This window comes from Aquarana catesbeiana, linkage group LG05 (genome assembly GCF_042186555.1).
Source record: "Aquarana catesbeiana isolate 2022-GZ linkage group LG05, ASM4218655v1, whole genome shotgun sequence".
Taxonomy (NCBI): Eukaryota; Metazoa; Chordata; class Amphibia; order Anura; family Ranidae; genus Aquarana; species Aquarana catesbeiana.
This window is the reverse complement of record NC_133328.1, coordinates 467,684,162-467,709,254: the sequence shown is the minus strand read 5'-3', so window position 1 is coordinate 467,709,254 and position 25,093 is coordinate 467,684,162. Positions and strand designations below refer to the sequence as shown.

At 43.6% G+C, this 25,093-nt stretch overlaps 1 protein-coding gene across 1 annotated transcript in view; it reads left to right on the top strand.

The window, feature by feature from the left end:
* Positions 1-25,093, top strand: part of SMCHD1 (structural maintenance of chromosomes flexible hinge domain containing 1) — a 622,004-nt gene that overhangs the window by 44,015 nt on the left and 552,896 nt on the right. The window contains exon 3 of the mRNA XM_073631430.1: positions 6,421-6,582. Coding sequence (XP_073487531.1) covers positions 6,421-6,582 — 162 coding nt within the window. The remainder of the gene's footprint in view (positions 1-6,420; positions 6,583-25,093) is intronic.

Genomic DNA, 25,093 nt, shown 5'->3' with positions numbered 1-25,093 from the left:
GTGCAGTGTCGCATCCTCACGCCTGATTTAAATCTCTAGCTCTGAGGAAACCAGCGCTAATTGGCTGGTAAAACGCGTCAGCACGCTACTCCGGAGCCACGTGCTGTTGCTGGGGATGGAGGATCAGCTGGTGACCAGTGTTTTCGTTTTTCTGACGACCATACTCTATACAGCGAGTGCAACACATCCTGGACACAGCGGTTTACACAAATCAATCGGCTCTACATGGACTTATACTCCAAGCCGCTCATTGGGATTAGCATGGCAACACACGGATTGCGGTCACGGATCGGGTGGTGAGATTCCTTCCCCCCTCTGTATGACCATATGTTTTCCCAACTGTGTTTGAGCCAGCTTCCCCTGCTTATTGCTTGCTATTGCCATTCCCTAGCCATTCATCTGCTTACTACATATGCATGATCTGCTAGATGCTGTAAGCTATATCTGCTGTGCCTGATGTCATTATGCTCACCTGTTTATTTATATGAACTGCCAGTCATTGCTGAATACTATTGCTGTGCCCCTTTGGCACCTACCTCTGCCAGCCCCTGCTGAAAACCATCAGGTTTATTGGCGTATGGACTTCCACCATCCTCCATTACCCGCACAACCATTATACCACGCCTCTGAAGAGTGATTCACTGACCATGTTACCTTAGCAATTTTGCTTTATATTATCATCATTATTATCAGTGTATGAGTGGTGAATGGTGTTTGCTTGTGGTATGCTCAGCCATGGCTCCCCTTTGTTTTTAAACGACAACGTTGTCATTTTAATTGTTTTGGGCCTATGTTAGTCACTCACCATAGCCCTTCCCTTTTTTGGATTGTTACTTATTTTTTTGTGTGGTGTTTTTTCTATTTTCTACTTGTTTAATAAACTTTGGCTTATTTTCTCCAGACAGTGCCTGAGGGTTTTTTTTGTCCTCTTAAGAGAATTTTTTCTCTTTGTTTTTCTTGTATGCTTCAGGACATCCCTTACGGGTATCCCGCATTTTTTATGCGGTTGATTGCCTGATACAAGCCTGTTGCTGATAATTATTTAATTCACGGTGGTTGATCCGGGTTAACTTTACCTATTTTTTGCCTGATTTAAACCTCTAATTGGTGTACTACCGTGTCACAATTGCGTGCATTGCACGACAACCATGCGTTTGAATCAGGTGGAAAAGGCAGCAACATATCCCCTCCTCACCATCTGTCAAACACCCTCAGATCGCTTTTCAGAGGAGTAGCAGTGCCTGCTGTATTTGTGAATGAGCAGAGGCACCCTTAGGGTTCGTTCACACACGTAAAGTGGGGGGGGAGTAGGGGGGGTTGGTAAAACCCTTTCAGAAAGTGCACCAAACCCACAGGATATAATACAAGTCTATGGCCAAGTGCAGCAAAGGCACTGCACCCGCTGTGTGGGTAGACTGGAGCTCATCCGTGTGAAAGCAGCCCTATGCTATTATACCCAGTGTATTGCTGCACACTGATTTGAAGAGCTCTTCTTTCCTGCTGCTGGATCCACTCTGGAGACCGCTAGCTGGGATAAGAGGTGGAGTGCAGTTAGTATCACTCCGCATGGGACAGGAGCCAGCACTACAGAGGAGGCATCGGCTTATGCGTCTCTTGCTCCCTACTACAGCTCCAACTTTAGAAGTAGTCCCTCTGCATTGTACTCTGATGCTCTGGGATGGCGGTTCATCAAGCCCAGACCGCGATCTACCAGTCACCTGTCCCAAGATCTACTGGTAGATTGCAATCTATAGTTTGCTAACCCCTGCTCTAGGCTTTTGGCTGGGTGATCATTTTCAAGAAATCTGCTCTCCAGCCTTCTCTGCACTTAGGGCCCTTTCACACTGGGGCGCTTTGCAGGCGCTATTGCGCTAATAATAGCGCCTGCAAACCGACCCGAAACAGCCGCTGCTGTCTCTCCAGTGTGAAAGCCCGAGGGCTTTCACACTGGAGCGGTGCGCTAGCAGGACGGGAAAAAAAGTCCTGCTAGCAGCATCTCCGCTCCTTCACCGCTCCTGCCCATTGAAATCAATGGGACAGCGTGGCTATACTGCCGGCAAAGCACCTCTGCAAAGGTTTTTAACCCTTTCTCGGCCGCTAGCGGGGGTAAAACTTCCCCGCTAGTGGCTGAATACCGACGGTAAAGTGCCGCTTACAATAGCGGCGTTTTATTGCCGACGCCGCCCCCGCCCCAGTGTGAAAGGGCCCTTAGGATACTTCTGTCTCGTCTTGGATATACAGTATCTCACAAAAGTGAGTACAACCCTCACATTTTTGTAAATATTTTACTATATTTTTTCATGTGACAACACTGAAGAAATTACACTTTGCTACAATATAAAGTAGTGAGTGTGCAGCTTGTATAATAGTGTAAATTTGCTGTCCCCTCAAAATAACTCAACACACAGCCATTAATGTCTAAACCGCTGGCAGCAAAAGTGAGTATACCCCTAGGTGAAAATGTCCAAATTGGGCCGAAAGTGTTAATATTCTGTGTGGCCACCATTATTTTCCAGCAGTGCCTTAACTCTCTTGGGCATGGAGTTCACCAGAGCTTCACAGGTTGCCACTGGAGTCCTCTTCCACTCCTCCATGACGACATCACGGAGCTGGTGGATGTTGGAGACCTTGGGCTCCTCCACCTTACGTTTGAGGATGCCCCACAGATGCTCAATATGGTTTAGGTCTGGATACATGCTTGGCCAGTCCATCACCTTTACCCTTAGCTTCTTTAGCCTGGCAGTGGTTGTCTTGGAGGTGTGTTTGAGGTTGTTATCATGTTGGAATACTGCCCTGCGGCCCAGTCTCTGAAGGGAGAGGGGATCATGCTCTGCTTTAGTATGTCACAGTACATGTTGGCATTCGTGGTTCCCTTAATTAACTGTAGCTCCCCGGTGCCAGCATCACTCATGCAGCCATAGACCATGACACTCCCACCACCATGCTTGACTGTAGGCAAGGCAGACTTGTCTTTGTACTCCTCACCTGGTTGGCGCCACACACGCTTGACACCATTTGAACCAAATAAGTTTATCTTGGTCTCATCAAATCACAGGGTGAGGGTCCGTAATCCATGTCCTTAGTCTGCTTGTCTTCAGCAAACTGCAGGCTTTCTTGTGCATCATCTTTAGAAGAGGCTTCCTTCTGGGGTGACAGTAATGCAGACCAATTTGATGCAGTGTGTGTCGTATGGTCTGAGCACTGACAGGCTGACCCCCCCCACCCCTTCAAACCTCTGCAGCAATGCTGGCAGCACTCCTATGTCTATTTCCCAAAGACAGCCTCTAGATATGATGCTGAGCACGTGCACTCAACTTCTTTGGTCGACCATGGCGAGGCCCATTCTGAGTGGAACCTGTCCTGTTAAACAGCTGCATGGTCTTGGCCACCGTGCTGCAGCTCAGTTTCAGGGTCTTGGCAATCTTCTTATAGCCTGTGCCATCTTTATTTAGAGCAGAGATATGCAATTAGCGGACCTCCAGCTGTTGCAAAACTACAAGTCCCATCATGCCTCTGCCTCTAGGTGTCATGCTTGTGGCTGTCAAAGTCTTGCTATGCCTCATGGGACTTGTTGTTCTGCAACAGCTGGAGGTCCGCTAATTGCATATCCCTGATGTAGAGCAACAATTCTTTTTTTCAGATCCTCAGAGAGTTCTTTGCCATGAGGTGCCAAGTTGAACTTCCAGTGACTAGTATGAGAGAGTGAGAGCAATAACAGCAAATTTAACATACCTGCTCCCCATTCACACCTGAGACCTTGTAAAACGACCGAGTCACTTGACACCCGGGAGGGAAAATGGCTAATTGGTGCCAATTTGGACATTTTCACTTAGGGTTGTACTCACTCTTGTTGCCAGCGGTTTACACATTAACCTCTTTAAGACCGGGCATATTTTTCAGACTTGTTGTTTATAAGTTAAAATCAGGTTTTTTTTTTGCTCATAAATTACTTAGAACCCCCAAACATTATATATATTTTTTTCTAACACCCTAGAGAATAAAATGGCGGTCGTTGTTTCTGTCTTACAAGCGCACTTTTTTTGGAAAAAATACACTTTTTTTGAATTAGAAAATAAGACACCAGTAAAGTTAGCCCAATTTTTTAAAATATTGTGAAAGATGATGTTATGCCGAGTAAATTGATACACAACATGTCACAAAATTGTGCCCGCTCATGGAGTGGCGACAAACTTTTATCCTTAAAAATCTCCATGTGCAACCTTTAAAAAATTCTGAAGGTTGCATATTTTGAGTTACAGAGGAGGTCTAGGGCTAACTGGGCACGTTAAAAAAATTTTTTTTTATTATTTATTTTACTTTTTTGTTTTACACCGTTCTTTAAAAAAAAAAAAAATTGTGTCACTTTTATTCCTATTACAAGGAATGTATACATCCCTTGTAATAGAGAAAAAGCATGACAGGACCTCTTAAATACGAGATCTGGGGTCAAAAAGACATCAGATCTCATATTTACACTAAAATGTCTCTTTAAGAGCTATGGGCGCCATCTTCCCCTCGCTCAGGTTCATGCCAAGCGGGAAGAGGACGTGATCCCCTTTTGCTAGTTGCTTCCGTAGGCTCCGGTAAGTGGCGGAAGGCACCAGAGAGCGATGGGGGGGGGAACTCTCCCACCACCGATAAATGATCTTGCGGCAAATCCTCCTGAGACCACTTTTATCTGAAAGCGAACCTCCCACTGAAGAAGAGGAGCTTCTGGCATAACGGGCAGTCCGTAAGTGATTAACCACTTGCTTACTGGGCACTTAAACCCCCCTCCTGCCCACACCAATTTTCAGCTTTCAGCGCTGACGCACTTTGAATGACAATTGTGCGGTCATACAACACTGTACCCAAATTACATTTTTATCATTTTTTTTCACACAAATAGAGCTTTCTTTTGGCGGTATTTAATCACAGCTGGGGTTTTTATTTTTTGCTAAACAAACAAAAAAAGATGGAAAATTTTGAAAAATAAAAAAAAAATTATGTTTCATAGTTTGTTATAAAATCTTGCAAACAAGTAATTTTTATCCTTCATTGATATGCGCTGATGAGGCTGCACTGGTGGGCACTGATAGGCTGCACTGGTGGGCACTGATAGGCTGCACTGGTGGGCACTGATGGGGACAGATAAGGCGGCACTGATGGGGACAGATAAGGCGGCACTGATGGCGACAGATAAGGCGGCGCTGATGGCGACAGATAAGGTGGCATGTATATCCCAAGCAAAAATGTTTATTTTTTTTTTTCAGAAAGGAAACTTGCTTCTCTTAAGGCTATTTTCAGTTGCGTTTAACCTCGTTTTTCCAGAAGAAAAAAAATGGGTTCAGACGCAAAAGTTTTCCACATTTCAGACGCTAAACGTCGGTACCGCGTTTGCGTTTATAAGTGTTTTTAAAGGAACCCTATTTTTTTGGACCAGAAAACACAGAAATATGATGGTAAACTGCAGCAGAGAATGACATTTTGTGACCTGACTTTGGGGCTTCATATCTCGGGGCCTTAGTGCTAGGAACCCCAGCTTTGGATATGTTTTAGTGCTAGTCCCACTGTGTTAGCACACCAAATTTGGGGTTCCTAGCACCAAGTGGCCCCGAGATACAGGGTCCCAAATTTGGGTTGCAAAATGTCATGCTCTGCAGACGCTTCTAGACGCAAACGCGGTAAAACGCGGCATGCAAACGCGGCAAAACGGGCATTTCTAAACGCCGGTTTCAGCTTTTAAAAACCTGTGTTCAGCAGAGTTTGCACCGGCGTCTCGTGTGCATGAAGCCTTAGTGTGGAAAATTGTTCCTTCCTTACAATTGTAAAGTTCTTACGACTGATGCAAGGCTGTCAGACTGAAGAGGAGTCTTCCAATCCTTGATAGTTCAGGGAACATGGTCAGGAGCGGAAACTAAACTCCCCATCAAAATCTTGGAAATTCAGTAGACAGGACAATACAAACATATATATATACCAAAGTTTATGGACTATAACTTTCACAATTTAATGTACACTTGTTTGGATATTTTTTTATCAAGGAAATGTGGCAGAATTTATTCTGGCCTAAATATTTTTTTTTTCTATTTTTATTGTAAATAAAAATCCTGTAAATAGAAAGCTGTATGTGCTTAAAAAAAATTACGTAAAGATCATTTGGGCACAGTTTTGCATACCAGTAACTGTCAAAGTATCACTGCGCTGAGAGATGGTGTGATAATGAAGGGGATGAAACATGCTCGTGCTGAAGTGGTTAAAGTAAATTTATAGACAAATATCTAAATTACATATCTACCAGAGCATGCATACAGAGTCGCAGTGTGCTTTATACTGATTTTTAATGCCACTACTTTTCCCTGTTTTCTCTGTAAAAGTAGTTTTAGAACTGTCCAGCCTTGTTTTTGAAGTAAGTTTATTCTTTTTTTATGTATTTTCCAGATCTGATTATAAAAGATGGCATCACACTTTACCTTCTCAATGCAATTGACCAACTGCTTCCTTCATCAACTCAAGAGAGAATCGATTTCTTACCTCATTATGATACCCTGGTCAAAAGTGGAATGTATGAATATTATGCTAGTGAAGGAAAAAACCCATTGCGTAAGTATTTTTTTTTTCTATAAACACTGATATATATACCAAGCTCAGCATAAATGAGTACGCACCCCTTCTAAAGTAAGATTTTAATCAATATCTCAATGAACAATATCCAAAATTTTTACAAAACTTAGTTCTATAGAAAATTTGCTTAGCTCATTACATGAAAGTATGGTTAATAATATAACTTGGATTACAAAATCTTCAGTTTTACTCAAATTAGTTGATGCAAAAATAAATACACCCCACAGCAAAAAGTATTTTGTATGGCCTCCATGATTTGTAAGGACAGCACCAAGTCTTCTAGGCATGGAATAAACAAGTTGGCAACATATTACAACATATATCTTTTAATATTCTTCAAGAATTACTTATTTTAGAGCCTAGATGATGGATGGACAGTGATGCTCAACTTGTCTCTCAGAATTTCCCATAGATATTCGATTGAGTTCAGATCAGGAGACATACTTGGCCACTGAATGGCTTTCACCCTGTTCTTCTTCAGGAATGCAACAGTGGCCTTCGATGTGTGTTTTGGATCATTATCATGTTGGAAAAGTGCATGACGACCAAGGGCAAGGAGCGATGGTAGCATCTTCTCTTTCATTATATAGCAGTACATCTGTGAATTCATGATACCATCAATGAAATGCAGCTCCCCGTCACCAGCAGGGCTCATGCAGCCCTCCCAGAAGAACACTGCCACCGCCATGTTTCACTTTAGGCACATTTCATTTTCCTTTGTTCTCCTCACCTTTGGGACGCCATACAGTTTTGAAGCCATCAGTTCCAAAAACATTTATCTTGGTCTCATTACTCCAGAGTACAATGTCCCAGTAGCCTTCTTCTTTTTCAGCATGGGCCCTGGAAAATTATAGGCAGACTTTTTTTGCATGGGCTTTAGGAGAGGCTTCTTTCATGGAGGACACCCATGCATGCCATTCCTCTGCAGTGTACACCGTATCGTGTAACGGAAACAATCACCCCAGTTTGGCTTTCTACTTATTAAGCTAACTGCAGTGAATTTGCATGCTGATTTTTCTTCAACCCTTCTCATCAGAAGACGCTCTTGTGGAGGTGTTAACTTCCGTGGACGTCTCTGTGAGATGGTTGCAGTTCCATCTTTGTTAAATTTTTTTGTACCACTTTTGCTACAGTATTCTGACTGATAAGTAAAGCTTTGCTGATCTTCTTGTAGCATTCACCTTTCTTGTGTAAAGAAATAATTTTTTACCCAGGCTTTGTGACATTTCTCTTAGATGTCGTGTCATTGCTGATGGCATGAAATTGAAAAGGGTTTTCTTTGATAAAGTGTTTGTTACCCTAAAAAAAAAAAGATTCTGTTCCTTTAAAGCATGAACAACACCACAGTGCTTGTGCTGTGTAATTTAGCCCCTGTATCACCTGAAATACTGGCTGACCCTGCCTGTCTGTGCCCTCCCCTGTGTAAACTGACCATGGTTTATCATGGCTGCTGAGCCCTGACGCTGTGGTCAGTTCATGTGCCTCCATCATCTGCTGTCTCTCCTCTTTGCTCTTCTGTGTCCTCCTTCCCCCTCCCTCCCTGCCTGTCAGCTCTGTGAGTGAGCCGTCCCTCCCCTTCTAGCACCATTCCGAGCAGTATACAAATTACTCCACACAACCACTGCCAGCCCCTCTGCTAGAATTACATGTAGTATATAGTGTATGCCGTTTTGTAAAATTCTTCTAAATACCTTTTTTCCTCTCGCTGATCAGCGGTCACGTGACTGCCCGTCGATCTCTTCCTCCGATATGTGTACTACAGAGGGAGGTTGCGTAACTGCCCGGCAAACCTCAGAGGGAGATCTCAGCTCCTCACTCTGTAATACATACATTGAAGGAAGAGAGCGATGGGCGGTAACGTGAATGCTGATCGGCGAGAAGAAAAAAGGTATTTTACAAAATGACATACACTATATACTACATGTAATCCTAGCAGAGGGACTGGCAGTGGTTGTGTGCACTGCCTTAACAACCCCTTTAAAGAGGAAGTAAACTTCCTCTGCTGACATTTACCTATAGGTAAGGCTATAATCAGTTGTAAATATCTCCTAAACGTGTGCCGTTTAGGAGACATTTACATTACATGCAGCCAGCCTCACCGGTGCATGTGCTCTGAAGGAGCGGCCAATGGTGCCATTCCCTCCAAGCCCTGTGCCGTGAACGGCGGCTCACGCGGGAATGACGTCATCGTGGCTCCGGCCAGTCACAGAATCGAAGCCTGTGAACCCAGAAGCAAGACAGATGAAAATGGAAGCGGCTGCATATGCGATGCATACTAGCACATTCTGACTTTACCCTAAAGGAAGGAAAAAAAAAAAAGTCCAGCGGTATACAACTGCTTTAACCACTTCAGCCCCAGACCATTTGGCAGCTCAATGACCGGAGGACTTTTTACAGTTTGGCACTGCGCTGCTTTAACTGGTAATTACGCGGTCATGCAATGTTGTACCCAAACGAAATTTGCGTCCTTTTTTTCCCACAAATAGAGCTTTCTTTTGATGGTATTTGATTGCCTCTGCGATTTTTGTTTTTTGCGATATAAATGGAAAAAGACCGAAAATTTTGAAAAACAATGATATTTTCTACTTTTTGTTATAAAAAAATCCAATAAAATTATTTTAGTCATGCATTTAGGCCAAAATGTATTCAGCCACATGTCTTTGATAAAAAAAATGTCAATAAGCGTACATTTATTGGTTTGCGCAAAAGTTATAGCGTCTACAAACTAGGGTACATTTTCTGGAATTTACGCAGCTTTTAGTTTGACTGCCTATCTCATTTCATGAGGTGCTAAAATGGCAGGGCAGTACAGCCCCCCCAAATGACCCCATTTTGGAAAGTAGACACCCTAAGGAAATTGCTAAGAGGCATGTTGAGCCCATTAAATATTTTATATTTTGCCACAAGTTGCGGGAAAATGACAACCCCCCCCCCCCCCCCCTTTTTTTTTTTTTTTGCACAAAGTTGTCACTAAATGATATATTGCTCACACATACCATTTGGCATATGTGGAGTTACACCCCAAAATAAATTCTGCTGCTTCTCCGGAGTACGGGGATACCACATGTGTGAGACTTTTTGGGAGTCTAGCTGCGTATGGGGCCCCGAAAACCAATCACCACCTTCAAGATTTCTAAGGGCATAAATTTTTGATTTCACTCCTCACTACCTATCACAGTTTTGAAGGCCATAAAATGCCAAGATAGCACAAAACCCCCCAAATGACCCCATTTTGGAAAGTAGACACCCCAAGCTATTTGCTAAGAGGCATTTGTTTTCTTTTTTCAATTTTCAAAACTTTGAGACAAAAAGCGAGATCTGTAAAATACTCACCATACCTCTCCGCAAATAGCTTGGAGTGTCTACTTTCCAAAATGGTGTCATTTGGGGGGGGGGGGGGGGGGGGTTGTGCCATCTGGGCATTCCATGGCCTCCGAAACTGATAGTCAGTGAGGAGGGAAATCAAAAATTTATACCCTTAGAAAGCCTGAAGGCGGTGCTTGGTTTTCGGGGTCCCGTACGCGGCTAGTCTCACACATGTGGTATCCCCGTACTCAGGAGAAGCAACACATTGTATTTTGGGGTGTAATTTCACATATGCCCATGGCATGTTTGAGCAATATATCATTTAGTGACAACTTTTTGCAAAAAAAAAATAGTTTTTTTCCCGCAACTTGTGTCAAAATATAAAATATTCCATGGACTCGACATGCCTCTCAGCAAATAGCTTGGGGTGTCTACTTTCCAAAATGGGGTTATTTGGGGGGGGGGTCTGAACTGTCCTGGCATTTTATGCACAACATTTAGAACTTATGTCACACATCACCCACTCTTCTAACCATTTGTAGACAGAGCCCTTTCTGACACTTTTTGTTTCCATGAAAAAAAATTTTTTTTTTTGCTAGAAAATTACTTTGAACACCCAAACATTATATATATTTTTAAAGCAAAGGCCCTACAGATTAAAATGGAGGCTGTTGCAGCTTTTTTCCTCACAATATTTGCGCAGCGATTTTTCAAAGGATTTTGTTTTGGAAAAAAACACCTTTTTAATTTTAATGCACTAAAACACACTATATTGCCCAAATGTTTGATGAAATGAAAAAGATGATCTTATGCAGAGTACATGGATACCAAACACGACATGCTTTAAAATTGCGCACAAACGTGCAGCGGCAACAAACTACATACATTTTTAAAAGCATTTAAAAACCTTTACAGGTTACCACTTTAGATGTACAGAGGAGGTCTACTGCTAAAATTACTGCCCTTGATCTGACCTTTGTGCAGTGATCCCTCACATGCATGGTGCAATTGCTGTTTACATATGACACCAGACTAACGCTTACGTTCGCCTTTGCGTGCGAGCACGGGGGGACAGGGGTGCTTTATTTATTTATTTTTTAATTATTTATTTTGCTTTTTTGTTTTATTTTTAAACTGTTCCTTTCATTTTTTTTGTTTTTTTTTTGTTATCTCAGGTAATGTAAATATCCCCTATGATAGCAATAGGTAGTGACAGGTTTAATTTTGAAAAAATTGGGGTCTATTAGACCCTAGATCTCTCTTCCGCCCTCAAAGCATCTGACCACACCAAGATCGGTGTGATTAAATGCTTTCCCAATTTCCCAATGGTGCTGTGTATATCCGGCGAAACCTAAGTCATGAAACACTCGTAGCTTCCGGTTTCTTCTTCATAGAGATGATTGGAGATGTTCTGGTCTCCGATCAGCTCTATGGTCAGCTGGCGGAACCACCAGCTGCATTCTCAGGTTCCCTGTTGGGACAGGAGAGCCTGAGAAAACCATGGAAGACGGCGGGAGGTGGGGGGGACGTTAACATTACAGTATAACAGTAAGACATACCATACCTGCAAAGCAATTACAAAAAAAACAGTAAAAAATAAAACTTTTTAAACGCAACCTGTGCCTAAAATATATATATGCCGAAGCATGGGGGTATCCGCCCCAAAAGTTAGGAGCAAATCGCTCCTCCACCCCTGCTGCCCCCATGCTTCGGCATATATGCTCTTCTTTTTTTTTTTTTTTTTTCAACTGTGGTGGTGAAATCACCTCCGACAGCGCTGGAGTCACGGCTTTATATATCGTGGGAGCAAACGCAGTTGCTGTCAAGATAAGTTAAATTCGCGCTGCAGCTGAATGGCGTACCTGAAAACAAAAAAATGATTAACAATAAAACACAATAAAACATTGCAGAATAGAATACAGTAAAAAAGAGCAGAACAATACAGAGAGAGAGAGAGAGAGAGATAAAACAATAAAACGACAACTAATTTTTTTTTTTTTTTTTTACACTTTTATTTGTAACTAACGGTTCGGTTCCAGGTTCGGGTCTCTCAAAATGCGATGGCATCTTGGGGGACCCTGTGAAAGTGTTTTCTAGTCTGTGTAGTGCTGTACCTTGCACCTCAACAACAGCAGAAGAAGATCGGGGTCTGGTACTCCTAACCTTGGCAGGGACCACAACTCCTTTGTCAGAGCTATCTGTCATGGAGCCCCTGTCGTCTACAGGATTGTATTCTGAGCCTGAAAATGACAGATGAGTGACTTCCTCTTCACTATCTGTTATGCTCAAAAACGTGTAGGCCTCTTCACTAGTGTACCTTCGATTTGCCATTTTGGGCTCTAAATTTAGTGGTACAGTAGTGAGACTCACAGGTAAAAAAGCTCCTAGGCTGTCAGCAACTGTATCAAACGCTACCAAAAAAACTGTTAGCGATCGCAGGGATCAGGCCTAACTCTTCCAACTCTGCAGTTATGTGTGTTTAGTGTTTTGTAAGTGACAATGATCGATCGATGCTGCACTTGGGTGTGCTGGGCGGAGGGGCAAAATGCAGATGCTAGCAGGTATCCGGGCTGATCCCGCTAACACTGCGTTTTTGGGAACCCTAAACTGCTGGGGACCCTAGTATAGATCTGATCAGATATTGATCCGTTCAGATACTATACCACTAAGGGAGGTGTATGATGCGTGCGTGGGTGTTAGCGCTACTGGCACTAATCTGACGCTGCTTGGAGCGAAGCAGACCCTTAAATTAAATTATATATAAATGTCTGTTGAAAGCCGTTCTTATTTATATATAATATTATTATTATTATTATACAGGATTTATATAACGCCAACAGTTTACGTAGCGCTTTACAACTTGAGGGTAGACAGTACAAATACAATACACTTTGATACAGTAGGAATCAGAGGGCCCTGCTCCTTAGAGCTTACAATCTAAGAGGGAAGGTCAAAAGATACAAGAGGTAATAACTGTGGGTGATGTGCTGATTGAGAAGATAAATGTACAGTTGTTAGGTGGGGGCCAGATAGGCTTCTCTGAAGAGATGAGTTTTCAGGGATCGTCTGAAAGTGGATAAAGTAGGAGAAAATCGGACGGATTGGGGTAGAGCATTCCAGAGGATGGGGGAGGCTCTGGAGAAGGTTGGTTATTTTGTGACTAGGTTAGAGATGTAGCTGGGGGCCAGGTTGTGGATGGCTTTGTAAGTTATAGTTAGTATCTTGAATTTAATTCGGTGACTGAGTGGCAGCCAATGGAGGGATTAGCAGAGGGGTGTAGGAGACGCTGAGCGGTTTGTGTGGTGGATGAGCCTGGCAGCAGCGTTCATGACGGACTGAAGTGGGGATAGCCTGATTAGCCTGATAGCCTTGATTAGCATGTGATCCACCCTACATGCTGCACTGAGATCTGGGGAGGAATCATCCAACTAAAGTTCCTGTGTTAATGCTTTTGACCTAGTTTGATTTTGTAAGAGTCTGTCTTAGAGGGGGGGTCCATACCCTCCCCCTCTCTTTACACTCTTGGAGGTCTTGGTGACAGCTTTACTTCCCAGTGGGAGAATCTAACACAGTTTGGACTTTCTATTTCTACACCCATCATGGTGCTGGCATATAGCACATGACTGTGGTTTATTTGGACTCAATTATTTTAATTGAACTTTTTTCGTTTGTTGTGTATATGCACACTTGTTGAAACACCTTTTTATAATCAACTGTCTGCTGGACACCTGTTTAATGAATAATTAGACTCGCCTGTAGTTGAATTCTTGTTAATTAGAATTTTGTTATCTAAAGTTTAGCTTTGCTCCTAAGTGCCGGTTCACACTACAGCAACTTGGGATCAGACTTGTCAGACCTAAAGTCGCCCCAAGTCACTGGACATAAGAAATTCCATTGAAGTAAATGAGAGCCGGCTTAATGTACACTACTGAAGTTGCTCTGACTTCAGAAAAGGTTCCTGTACTACTTCAAGGCGAATTATAGGCAACTTGTACCCATAGATTTCAATGGAAGTTGCCTCCAAGTCGGATCTCCATCTATATTGAAGCAACTTTACAGGAAAAATACAATAATTTACCCAGGTACTTCCCACGTTTACCCAGGCAACCCTCTCTCTCCCACAGAGCTGATTATTCTGTATTGGCCACAGCCAAGGTTGCCTCTAATGGAAGCTACTTTGTCGCGTTGTAAGTTGCAGAAAGTCGCTCTGAAGTCGCCTCCAAATCGCCTTGCAAAGTCGCGCTGTAAGTTCGGGTTGCCCCTGTGTGAACCGGCACTAAGACTTTCATTGAGGTGTATTCATTTTTGCATCATGGTCTTGAATGAATTTGTTAGGAAAAATACCTTTTTGTGTGTGCAAATTAAAAATCTTGGTTGCAATCAAGGGCCACATTTGTGGGAGTATTTTGTAGTCTAGTGTCCCATAGAAAATGTTGATTCTGAAAGGAAAGTCAAGGTTTTCTGACGAATCTGTTGGGGTGTACTCATTTATGCTGAGCACTAGAGCTGCAAGATTCTGGCCAAAATGAGAATCACAATTTTTTTTGCTTAGAATAAAGATAATGATTCTCTCATGATTTTGGTGACATAACATCATCTTTCATACCATACAAAAAAATTGGGCTAACTTTACTGTTTGACATAAAATATTGGAACAACCACCATTTTATTCTCTAGGATCTCTGCTAAAAAAAAAACCTATATAATGTTTGGGGGTTCTAAGTCATTTTCTAGCAAAAAATAATGATTTTAACTTGAAACCAACAAGTGTCAGAAAAAGGTTTAGTCTTTTAAGTGGTTAAACTGACCTCATTTACAGACCGAAGTTACAATGTTTAGCTGAGGGATATTGTGAAACTTGGCGGACTGCCTGGGTTTTCTTTTTGACAGCTGTCTCTGCTTGAGCACAGAAATCTGCATAGAATCGGGAAAATGCTTTGTTAACCACTTAAAGACCAGCCGCTGCAGTTATACTGCGGCAGGTTGGCTACCCTGGGACATACGCCATCATGGTACGTCGGCCATTTTCAGACCACAAGGGAATGCGAGCTGGCGGCGCGACACCGTACCCGTTGCGCGTGGCCGGCGGGCGCGATGCCCGCCGGTAGAGCTGCACGATTCTGGCCAAAATGAGAATCACAATTTTTTTGCTTAGAATAAAAAGATCACGATTCTCGCGACGTAAAATCTTTCACATTATACAAAAAAATTGGGCTAACTTTACTGGTTAGTTGTGTTTTTTTTTTTTTTTTTTTTTTTTAACTTATTAAATAATTGCATTATTTGCAAAGACCGCTGTGCAAATACAGTGTGACATAAGATATTGCAACAACCACCATTTTACTCTCTAGGCTCTCTACTAAAAAAAAAATAATAATAATAAAAAAAAAAAAAAAAAAAAAAAAAATATATATATATCTAAATAATAATCTGTTCCCCTGAGGAGTGAAGTTGTTTAACCTGAACCTTATAATTTTCTTACAAATATATAATCATGGACGCACACATATAAACTTGCCAGTAGATGTTAGTCTAATTTGGATGCGTTACTTTCATTCCATTTTAACCGAATGACAGTGTTGTATAAAAATGCTAGAATTAAAGTGTTACTAAACCCACAACCGTAAAATCCGTCTGTATATGCAGTAAAGCATGCTTGTTATACTATCAAATCTATAAGTTGCGATTACACAGTGAACACTCAAAATAGCAAAATGACATTAAAGTGAGTGATGGGCTGATTAATTCATAAATAGACCAAAAAAGATAGTGAATAAAATCAATTAGTGAACAAATAAACATTTGATGAACAAAAGAAAAAGAAAGTCCATGAGCAGTTCGAAGAGAGAGCACTCATGGGGGGGATGCAAGTCCACTGAGGGGAACGACTGTCCAGGAGCAAGACACCTACACAGAAGAAAGGAGCAGGAGGAGAGATGAAAAAGAAAACCCCAGTTGGAAGCCGGTCACAATTGATAAGTAAATGCCCTTACTGAAAACGGTGGACTCCCTGGATAGCGAGGTCTGAATCACAAGCAGATATAGCCCTCTGCACGGTCAAGATGGAACTCCTCTTACTCCGTAACCTCACGTCTCCGTGATGTACCAAGGCAAAAGGAGACACACTCCCGATCGGAACTATCACTCGTAGGCCCAGAGAGCCACGAGTGTGAAGAGACAACAGAAATTCCAATAGTGTGATATCGTAAAAAAAGGCATTCATTGCTCAGGATAAAAATAAAAATGCACAAAGGCAGGGATTAACGTCCTTCGCACAGTACATATAAAAATAGCCGGTAAAATTTTAAAAGCGAGCACCGCCCACTGACAGTCCGTCAGTGGGCGGTGCTACGTACTGACGCCATCACGCCCCATGTGATCTTTTGGTATATGGGTGTTTGCTTTTAAAATTTTGCTGGCTATTTTTATATTTTATTTTTACCCTGAGCAATAAATGCCTTTTTTTTTTTTTTTACGATATCACACTATTGGAATTTCTGTTGCCTCTTCACACTCGTGGCTCTCCAGGCCTATGAGTGATAGTTCCGATCGGGAGTGTGTCTCCTTTTGTCTTGGAACATCACGGAGACGTGAGGCTACGGAGTAAGAGGAGTTCCATCTTGCCCGTGCAGAGGGCTATATCTGCTTGTGATTCAGACTAGAGGTCGACCGATATGGGTTTTTCTCTGGCCGATGCCGATATTTAGAAATCGCGGTGGCTGATATAAGATGCCGATTTTTGTGGGCCGATATATTAGGCCGATTTTTTTTTTTTTTTCTTTTTTTCCCTTCATCTCATAAAATCTAACAGTTAGACCCCTTTCACACTGGGGCGTTTTTCAGGCACTTTTGGGCTAAAAATAGCGCCTGTAAAGTGCCTGTAAAACGGCTCCCCTGCAGTCTCAGTGTGAAAGCTCGAGTGCTTTCACACTGAGGCGATGCGCTGGCAGGATGTTTAAAAAAAGTCCTGCAAGCGGCATCATTGGAGCGGTGTATACCGCTCCTCCACCACTCCTGCCCATTGAAATGAATGCGCACCGCTGCCGAAGCGCCTGCAAAACGTTTCGGCAGCAGCGCTTCAGGGGCGTATTTAACCCCTTCCTCAGCCGCTAGCTGGGTTATAAGCGCCCCGCTAGCAGCCGAATAATGCAGCTAAAATGACAGTAAAGCGCCGCTAAAACTAACAGCGGTTTACCGTCAACGCATGCCCACTCCAGTGTGAAAGCAGCCTTAAGTAATACAGAAAATTTTTTGCATTTAAACATTTATTAAACAAAACAAACCTCCAATCAGTTCACTTGTATGTAGAATTTGGATTAAAAAAAAAAACGATATCGTAAATATTAAATACACAAAAACAGATAATCAAAACTTTTGGACGAAAAAAATGGGCTAACTTTACTGCTTATTTTTTTTTTTTATTTCATTAGTGTAGTTTTTTTAAAAAAAAATTGCGTTTGAAAGACCGCTGCGCAAATACCGTGTGACATAAAATATTGCAACCACTGCTATTTTATTTCCTAGGGTCTCTGTTAAAAAATATATATATATAATGTTTGGGGGTTCTAAGTGATTTTCTAGCAGAAAATACAGGATTTTTACTTGTAAGCAACAAATGTCAGAAAAGATTTAGTCTTTAAATGGTTAAACTGAGAGCTTCTACACACTGAGCTCAGTTCATTGATAAAAGAACCTGAAAAGATACAATGTATCTTCTTATCAGACTTGGCAGTCTGCCCAGGGAGGAGAGAATCCTCTCCACAGATAACTTCAGGAAACTTGCATTGACTTCTATTACAGAAGTCATTTGCAAGTCCCGCTGCAGTTATAATCGGCTTTTACAATCTGCCGATGCCGATTAAGTAAAAAAAGCCAAATATCGGCCGATATATCGGTCCACCTCTAATTCAGACCTCGCTATCCAGGGGGTCCACTGTTTCCGGTAAGGGCATTTACTTATCAATTGTGACCGGCTTCCAACTGGGGATTTCTTTTTCATCCCTCCTCCTGCTCCTTTCTTCTGTGAAGGTGTCTCATTCCTGGACAGTCGTTCCCCTCAGTGGACTTGCCTCCCCCCCATCAGTGCTCTTCGAACTGCTCATGGACTTTCTTTTTCTTTTGTTCATCAAATGTTTGTTCACTAATTGATTTTTTTCATTATCTTTTTTGGTCTATTTATGTATTAATCAGCCCATTACTCACTTTAATGTCATTTTGCTATTTTGAGTGTTCACTGTGTAAGCGCAACTTATAAATTTGATATTGTTTTGCACCATATGGATTTTTGTTGGTTTTTGTTGCAGCTACTTTTTTTAGATTTTTGCCTTTTTAGGACGGTATATCCTTCCTTTCTTTTCCTCCATGCTTGTTATACTCACTGTGGAACCTAAAGGGCTAATCCTCCACACTGTGTAAAAAGGCTGTTTGATCCTATCTTTGATCTTCTTCATCTTTTACTGTCCACAGTTTATCTGCTGAGAGTACAGAGCCTTTTTACTGCTGATGAGAAAAGGTATTTAGCCGTTTATATTTACTAAAATAATTGCATTTTCATGTTCTGTGTACTGTAGGAGACCAGATATAGGCAATGTAGGGCCCCGGGCTTAGTAACACAAAAAGTGCTAATGTACTTCTTTTTTAAATTTTGGGAGTACTAAACGTTATGCCCATGCATGTTTCCAATTGCTCGCTCGTCTACCCCCCCTTCCTGGCCTGCCAGACTGCATACTCGGAATAAGGGTCTGGTATGGATTTTGGGGGGGACCCCACACAGGTTTTTTTTTTGGCATGGGGTTCCCCTCAAAATCCATACCAGACCTGAAGGGCCTGCTATGGATTGGGGGGGGGGGGTCCCCTACGCTGTTTTTTCTCAAAATGTTTCTCTGCCACTTCTTTGGTTTATATTCTTAACAAAACAAAGGTTCTTTATTGGACTTTTACAGGGTAAAATCCAGGATACAAATTAACATGATACAATGCTCAATGTATCTTACATTAGGTAAAAAATATACAAATATACTGTACAGGGAAAGCGTATATTGGTACTTAAAATGCTAATGACAGTGGAACATGTAGGATAGTGTCACCAGTAAATCAATCAACCCTGGAGGAGCAGGGAAGGTGAGGCTGCGAAAGGTGGAGAAGAAACGGAGAAGAGAGGGGGCTTTGGTTTATATTCAGCTGTCAGTGGGGAACCCGCTGACAACTGATGAGTCATCGATTGTTAATGATGGAACGGCTGGCTTCCTGGCACGCTCCATAACAACCAGCTATTGTTAAAGATGCTGGTGGCCACCCGCTCTGAAAATACGTATCTGAACCGTATCTGAAATGGCAGCTGAACAGCTGCTTTAGAAACTCGCAGTGAAAACAGACTTGAAATTTGCACCGCACATGTGCGAACCTAGCCTTACAGTGAGCTTGTCTCCCAAACAAAGATTTGTTTCTCCTCCAAAAACCACAAATAGTTTTTCAGTAATACATAAACCGTTAGACAGAGTGCAGACATCTGTGTTGCAGTAGGGCAACAACGTATCACAATGGATCTCTTCAGATACCTGCAATTATTTTTTTGGCGCTTGGTGGTGCAATAAATTGCATACCCATCGGGGAATACATTATGGCAAGTGCTGTAAACCTTGTTTTTGTTGACTTTACTGTACAGGACACTGGCGTAGTTGTAGACAACTGGATTACGTGCTTCAGTTGATTGGCAAACTGAATTTTCAGGACCCCATATAACTTATTCCACTCATAGCAATCCTATTTTTTTTTTAAATCAATAAAGGATTAACAGAAATGGATGGGAGTGTCCTGTACTGTACTTAAAGTGGTTGTAAACCCTTACAGACCACTTTGACCTACAGGTAAGCCTAGATTAAGGCTTACTTGTAGGGCCAAGAAATATCTCCTAAACCTACACGGTTTAGGAGATATTTGCAAAAAGACAGGCACCGCTGTCTACGGTGCATGCACCGTAGACAGCGGCGCGCAGGCGCACTGAGCATGCCGCGCTAACGGCAATATGCCGTTAGTGGCGGCTCGCATGCGTGGGAGTGACGTAATCGCGGTTCCGGCCAATCACAGCGCTGGAGCCACGATACCCGGAAAGAAGATGGAAGCTCCGTAGCAGAGGGGACAGCGGTGACATCGCAGGCTCCTGTGTCAGGTAAGTGACACATAATGGGCTACTATGCGATGCATAGTAGCCCATTGTGCTTTACCTTTGCAGGGAAACAAAGAGGAAGTAAACCCTGATGGGTTTACTTCCTGTTTAAAGAAATTGATTTTAGAGACATGTCAAAAACCTTTTTTCGTCATGGTACAGTACTGGACACAAACATATTTAAGATGACTGGGACATGAATCAATACATCAAAACGAGGGGTGGGCAACAGAGCAACCAAACGCTAACAGTCCCACAAAAAACAAAACGAGGGTTCAAGACCCTAACTTAGGCTGTTTCTAGCACCTTAAAATGTTACTAAACCCAGAAACAGCATTCACTATATCTGGTCTTCCACAGTACACAGAACATGAAAATGCAATTATTTTAGTAAATATACTGATAAATACCTTTTTCTCATCAGCAGTATATAGCAGCCTTGTGACTTCTATCAGTTCCTAGTAAAGCTCGTAGGAGGAGTTTTCATCCTCCCCTGATCCTCTGTCTGGACATGTCTGCACACTGCTGATTGTCCCTGTGCTGATCACATGCACTCTCCCAAGAAAAAAATAAACCTCTCTTAAAAAAAAAAAAAAAAAAAATAAAAAACACACCAAACTAAGTATGTGCAGCCCATCCCCTGTCTCTGTGAATATCAGGTTATTTTTTGGGGACAGTGGAAGAAGAGGAGGATAAAACAGTCTTTTTATACACAATGCAAAGGATGAACCCCTTAGGTTCCACAGTGAGTATAACAAGCATACTTTACTGCATATACAGACTAATGCCTCGTTTCCACTGAGCGGATCGGTTCGGGTCGGTATAGTTTGAAAGGCCTAGAATGGTCCGGTCTATTCTGGTGAGCCTTTCCACTGCAAGTGGGACCACAAGGGGCCATACAGGGTTTAGAAAAAATGCCTAGTATGATGTCATATTAGTGCGACAGGAAACCTGAGAATCAACAACAATGGAGTTCATCCAGCAGCTCATCTTTTCTCTAGTTGCCTTTTTGGTTCTTCATATTTAAAAAACATACTGCACTGTATGAGAGAAGGTTGCGAGCGGCAATGAGAAACACAGCAGAAAAGAAAACTTCTAGCTTGGATATGTAGCCGAGAGGAGAAGTACACGTTTGTGCGGCAAAGACAAAGACGGCAGCACTATAGGGTAAGCAAATGACCCACCTACCTGACACACACACTGACGTACCTACCTGACACACACACTGACGTACCTACCTGACACACACACTGACCCACCTACCTGACACACACACTGACCCACCTACCTGACGCACACACTGACCTACTTGCCTAACAGACACACTGACGTACCTACCTGACACACACTGACCCACCTACCTGACACACACACACACACACTGACCCACCTACCTGACACACACACTGACCTACTTACCTTACAGACACACTGACGTACTTACCTGACACACACTGACCCACCTACCTGACACACACTGACCCACCTACCTGACACACACACACACACACTGACCCACCTACCTGACACACACACTGACCCACCCACCTGACACACACACTGACGTACCTACCTGACACACTGACCCACCTACCTGACACACACACTGACCTACTTACCTAACAGACACACTGACCCACATACCTGACACACACGCACTGACCCACATACCTGACACACACGCACTGACGTACCTACCTGACACACACGCACTGACGTACCTACCTGACACACACGCACTGACGTACCTACCTGACACACACGCACTGACCCACATACCTGACACACACGCACTGACCCACCTACCTGACACACGCACTGACCCACCTACCTGACACACACACTGACCCACCTACCTGACACACGCACTGACCCACCTACCTGACACACACACTGACCCACCTACCTGACACACACACTGACCCACCTACCTGACACACACACTGACCCACCTACCTGACACGCACACACTGACCCACCTACCTGACACGCACACATTGACCCACCTACCTGACACACACACTGACGTACCTACCTGACACACACACACACACACACACACACACACACAGACCCACCTACCTGACACACACTGACCCACCTACCTGACACAAACACTGACCTACCTGACACACACACTGACGTACCTACCTGACACAAACACTGACCTACCTGACACACACACTGACCCACCTACCTGACACACACACTGACCTACTTACCTAACAGACACACTGACGTACCTACCTGACACACACTGACCCACCTACCTGACACACACACTGACGTACCTACCTGACACACTGACCCTACCTACCTGACACACACACTGACCCACCTACCTGACACACACACTGACCCACCTACCTGACACAAACACTGACCTACCTGACACACACACTGACGTACCTACCTGACACACACACTGACGTACCTACCTGACACACACACTGACGTACCTACCTGACACACAGACTGACCTACTTACCTAACAGACACACTGACATACCTACCTGACACACACGCACTGACCCACCTACCTGACACACACACTGACGTACCTACCTGACACACACACACACACTGACCCTACCTACCTGACACACACACTGACCCACCTACCTGACACACACACTGACCCACCTACCTGACACACACACTGACCCACCTACCTGACACACACACTGACCCACCTACCTGACACACACACTGACCCACCTACCTGACACACACACTGACCCACCTACCTGACACACACACTGACCTACTTACATAACGGACACACTGACGTACCTACCTGACACACACTGACCCACCTACCTGACACACACACTGACCCTACCTACCTGACACACACACACTGACCTTACCTACCTGACACACACACTGACCCACCTACCTGACACACACACTGACCCACCTACTTGACACACACACTGACCCACCTACTTGACACACACACTGACCCACCTACCTGACACACACACTGACCCACCTACCTGACACAAACACTGACCTACCTGACACACACACTGACGTACCTACCTGACACACTGACCCACCTACCTGACTCACAGACTGACCTACTTACCTAACAGACACACTGACGTACCTACCTGACACACACGCAATGACCCACCTACCTGACACACACACTGACGTACCTACCTGACACGCACACACTGACCCACATACCTGACACACACACTGACCCACCTACCTGACACACACACTGACCCACCTACCTGACACACACACACTGACCCACCTACCTGACACACACACTGACCCACCTACCTGACACACACACTGACCCACCTACCTGACACACACACTGACCCACCTACCTGACAGACCCACTGACCCACCTACCTGACAGACACACTGACGTACCTACCTGACACACACACTGACCCACCTACCTGACACACACACTGACCCACCTACCTGACACACACACTGACCCACCTACCTGACACACACACTGACCTACTTACCTAACAGACACACACACACATACACTGACACAAACACTGACCTAAACTGACACACACACTGATGTACCTACCTGACACACTGACCCACCTACCTGACACACACACTGACCTACTTACCTAACAGACACACTGACGTACCTACCTGACACACACTGACCCACATACCTGACACACACGCACTGACCCACCTACCTGACACACACACTGACGTACCTACCTGACACACACACTGACGTACCTACCTGACACACACACTGACGTACCTACCTGACACACACACACTGACCCACCTACCTGACACACACACTGACGTACCTACCTGACACACACACTGACGTACCTACCTGACACACACACTGACGTACCTACCTGACACACACACTGACGTACCTACCTGACACACACACTGACGTACCTACCTGACACACACACACACTGACCCACCTACCTGATACACACACACACTGACCCACCTACCTGATACACACACACTGACCCACCTACCTGATACACACACACTGACCCACCTACCTGATACACACACACTGACCCACCTACCTGATACACACACACTGACCCACCTACCTGACACACACACCAAGAATAATGAAAAATGTATATGTTGTATGAATATGTTTTTTTTTTTTTTTTTTGTGATCTGTTACCATCTGTGTTTTTTTTTTTTTTAGATGCTTCTCCTCTTGTCAAAGCAGCGCCGCCGACCAGTCTTTTGGGCTCTCCCCCGCGCCAATGAGTGGTGGGATGTAACCGTCCCAGGATTCACACACACAGCGGGTGCACAATTTCAGAATGTCAGATGAAACCTTCTCATACTTTTGTGCAAAGCTACGTCCAGCGATGGAGAAGCAAAACACTAACTTCAGAGCCAGTTTGCCTGTGAGGAAAAGAGTTACCATTGCACTGTGGAAGCTGGCTACCAACAGTGGATACCGAAGTATAGGTCATCTTTTTGGTGTCAGTAAATCATCTGTGTGCCGGTGTGTGCAGGACTTCTGTAAGGCTGTCATTGCAAGCTCCTGAAATTGTACATTTTCCGGACAGGGAAAAGCTTAAAGACATGTCTGACTACTTTGAGAACAGGTGGGGCCTTCCACAGTGTGTTGGTGCTATTGATGGCTCACACATACCAATAATAGCACCACAAGAATACCACACTGACTACTTCAACAGAAAAGGGAGTAGTGGATGGAAAAGGACTGTTCTGGAATGTGAATGTAGGAACGCCTGGGAGTTTGCATGATGCTCAGGTTCTAAGATTGTTCACATTTTGGGATTGGGGTGGCCTGTACCCTGTTTGCACTAAGAACATTTCTGGGGTGAATGTTGGCTAGTGACATTAAATTTGCCAAATCCATGGTGCTTACTTGCTGTGCTCTTCACAATCTTTATGAAAGTCATGGAGTAGACTTCCACCAGGATTGGAATACATCTTCAGAAGAGCCAGTACTAGTAATAGCAGCACAGGATATCGAAGAAGAGTGCAGTGAAATACGTCAGGCTT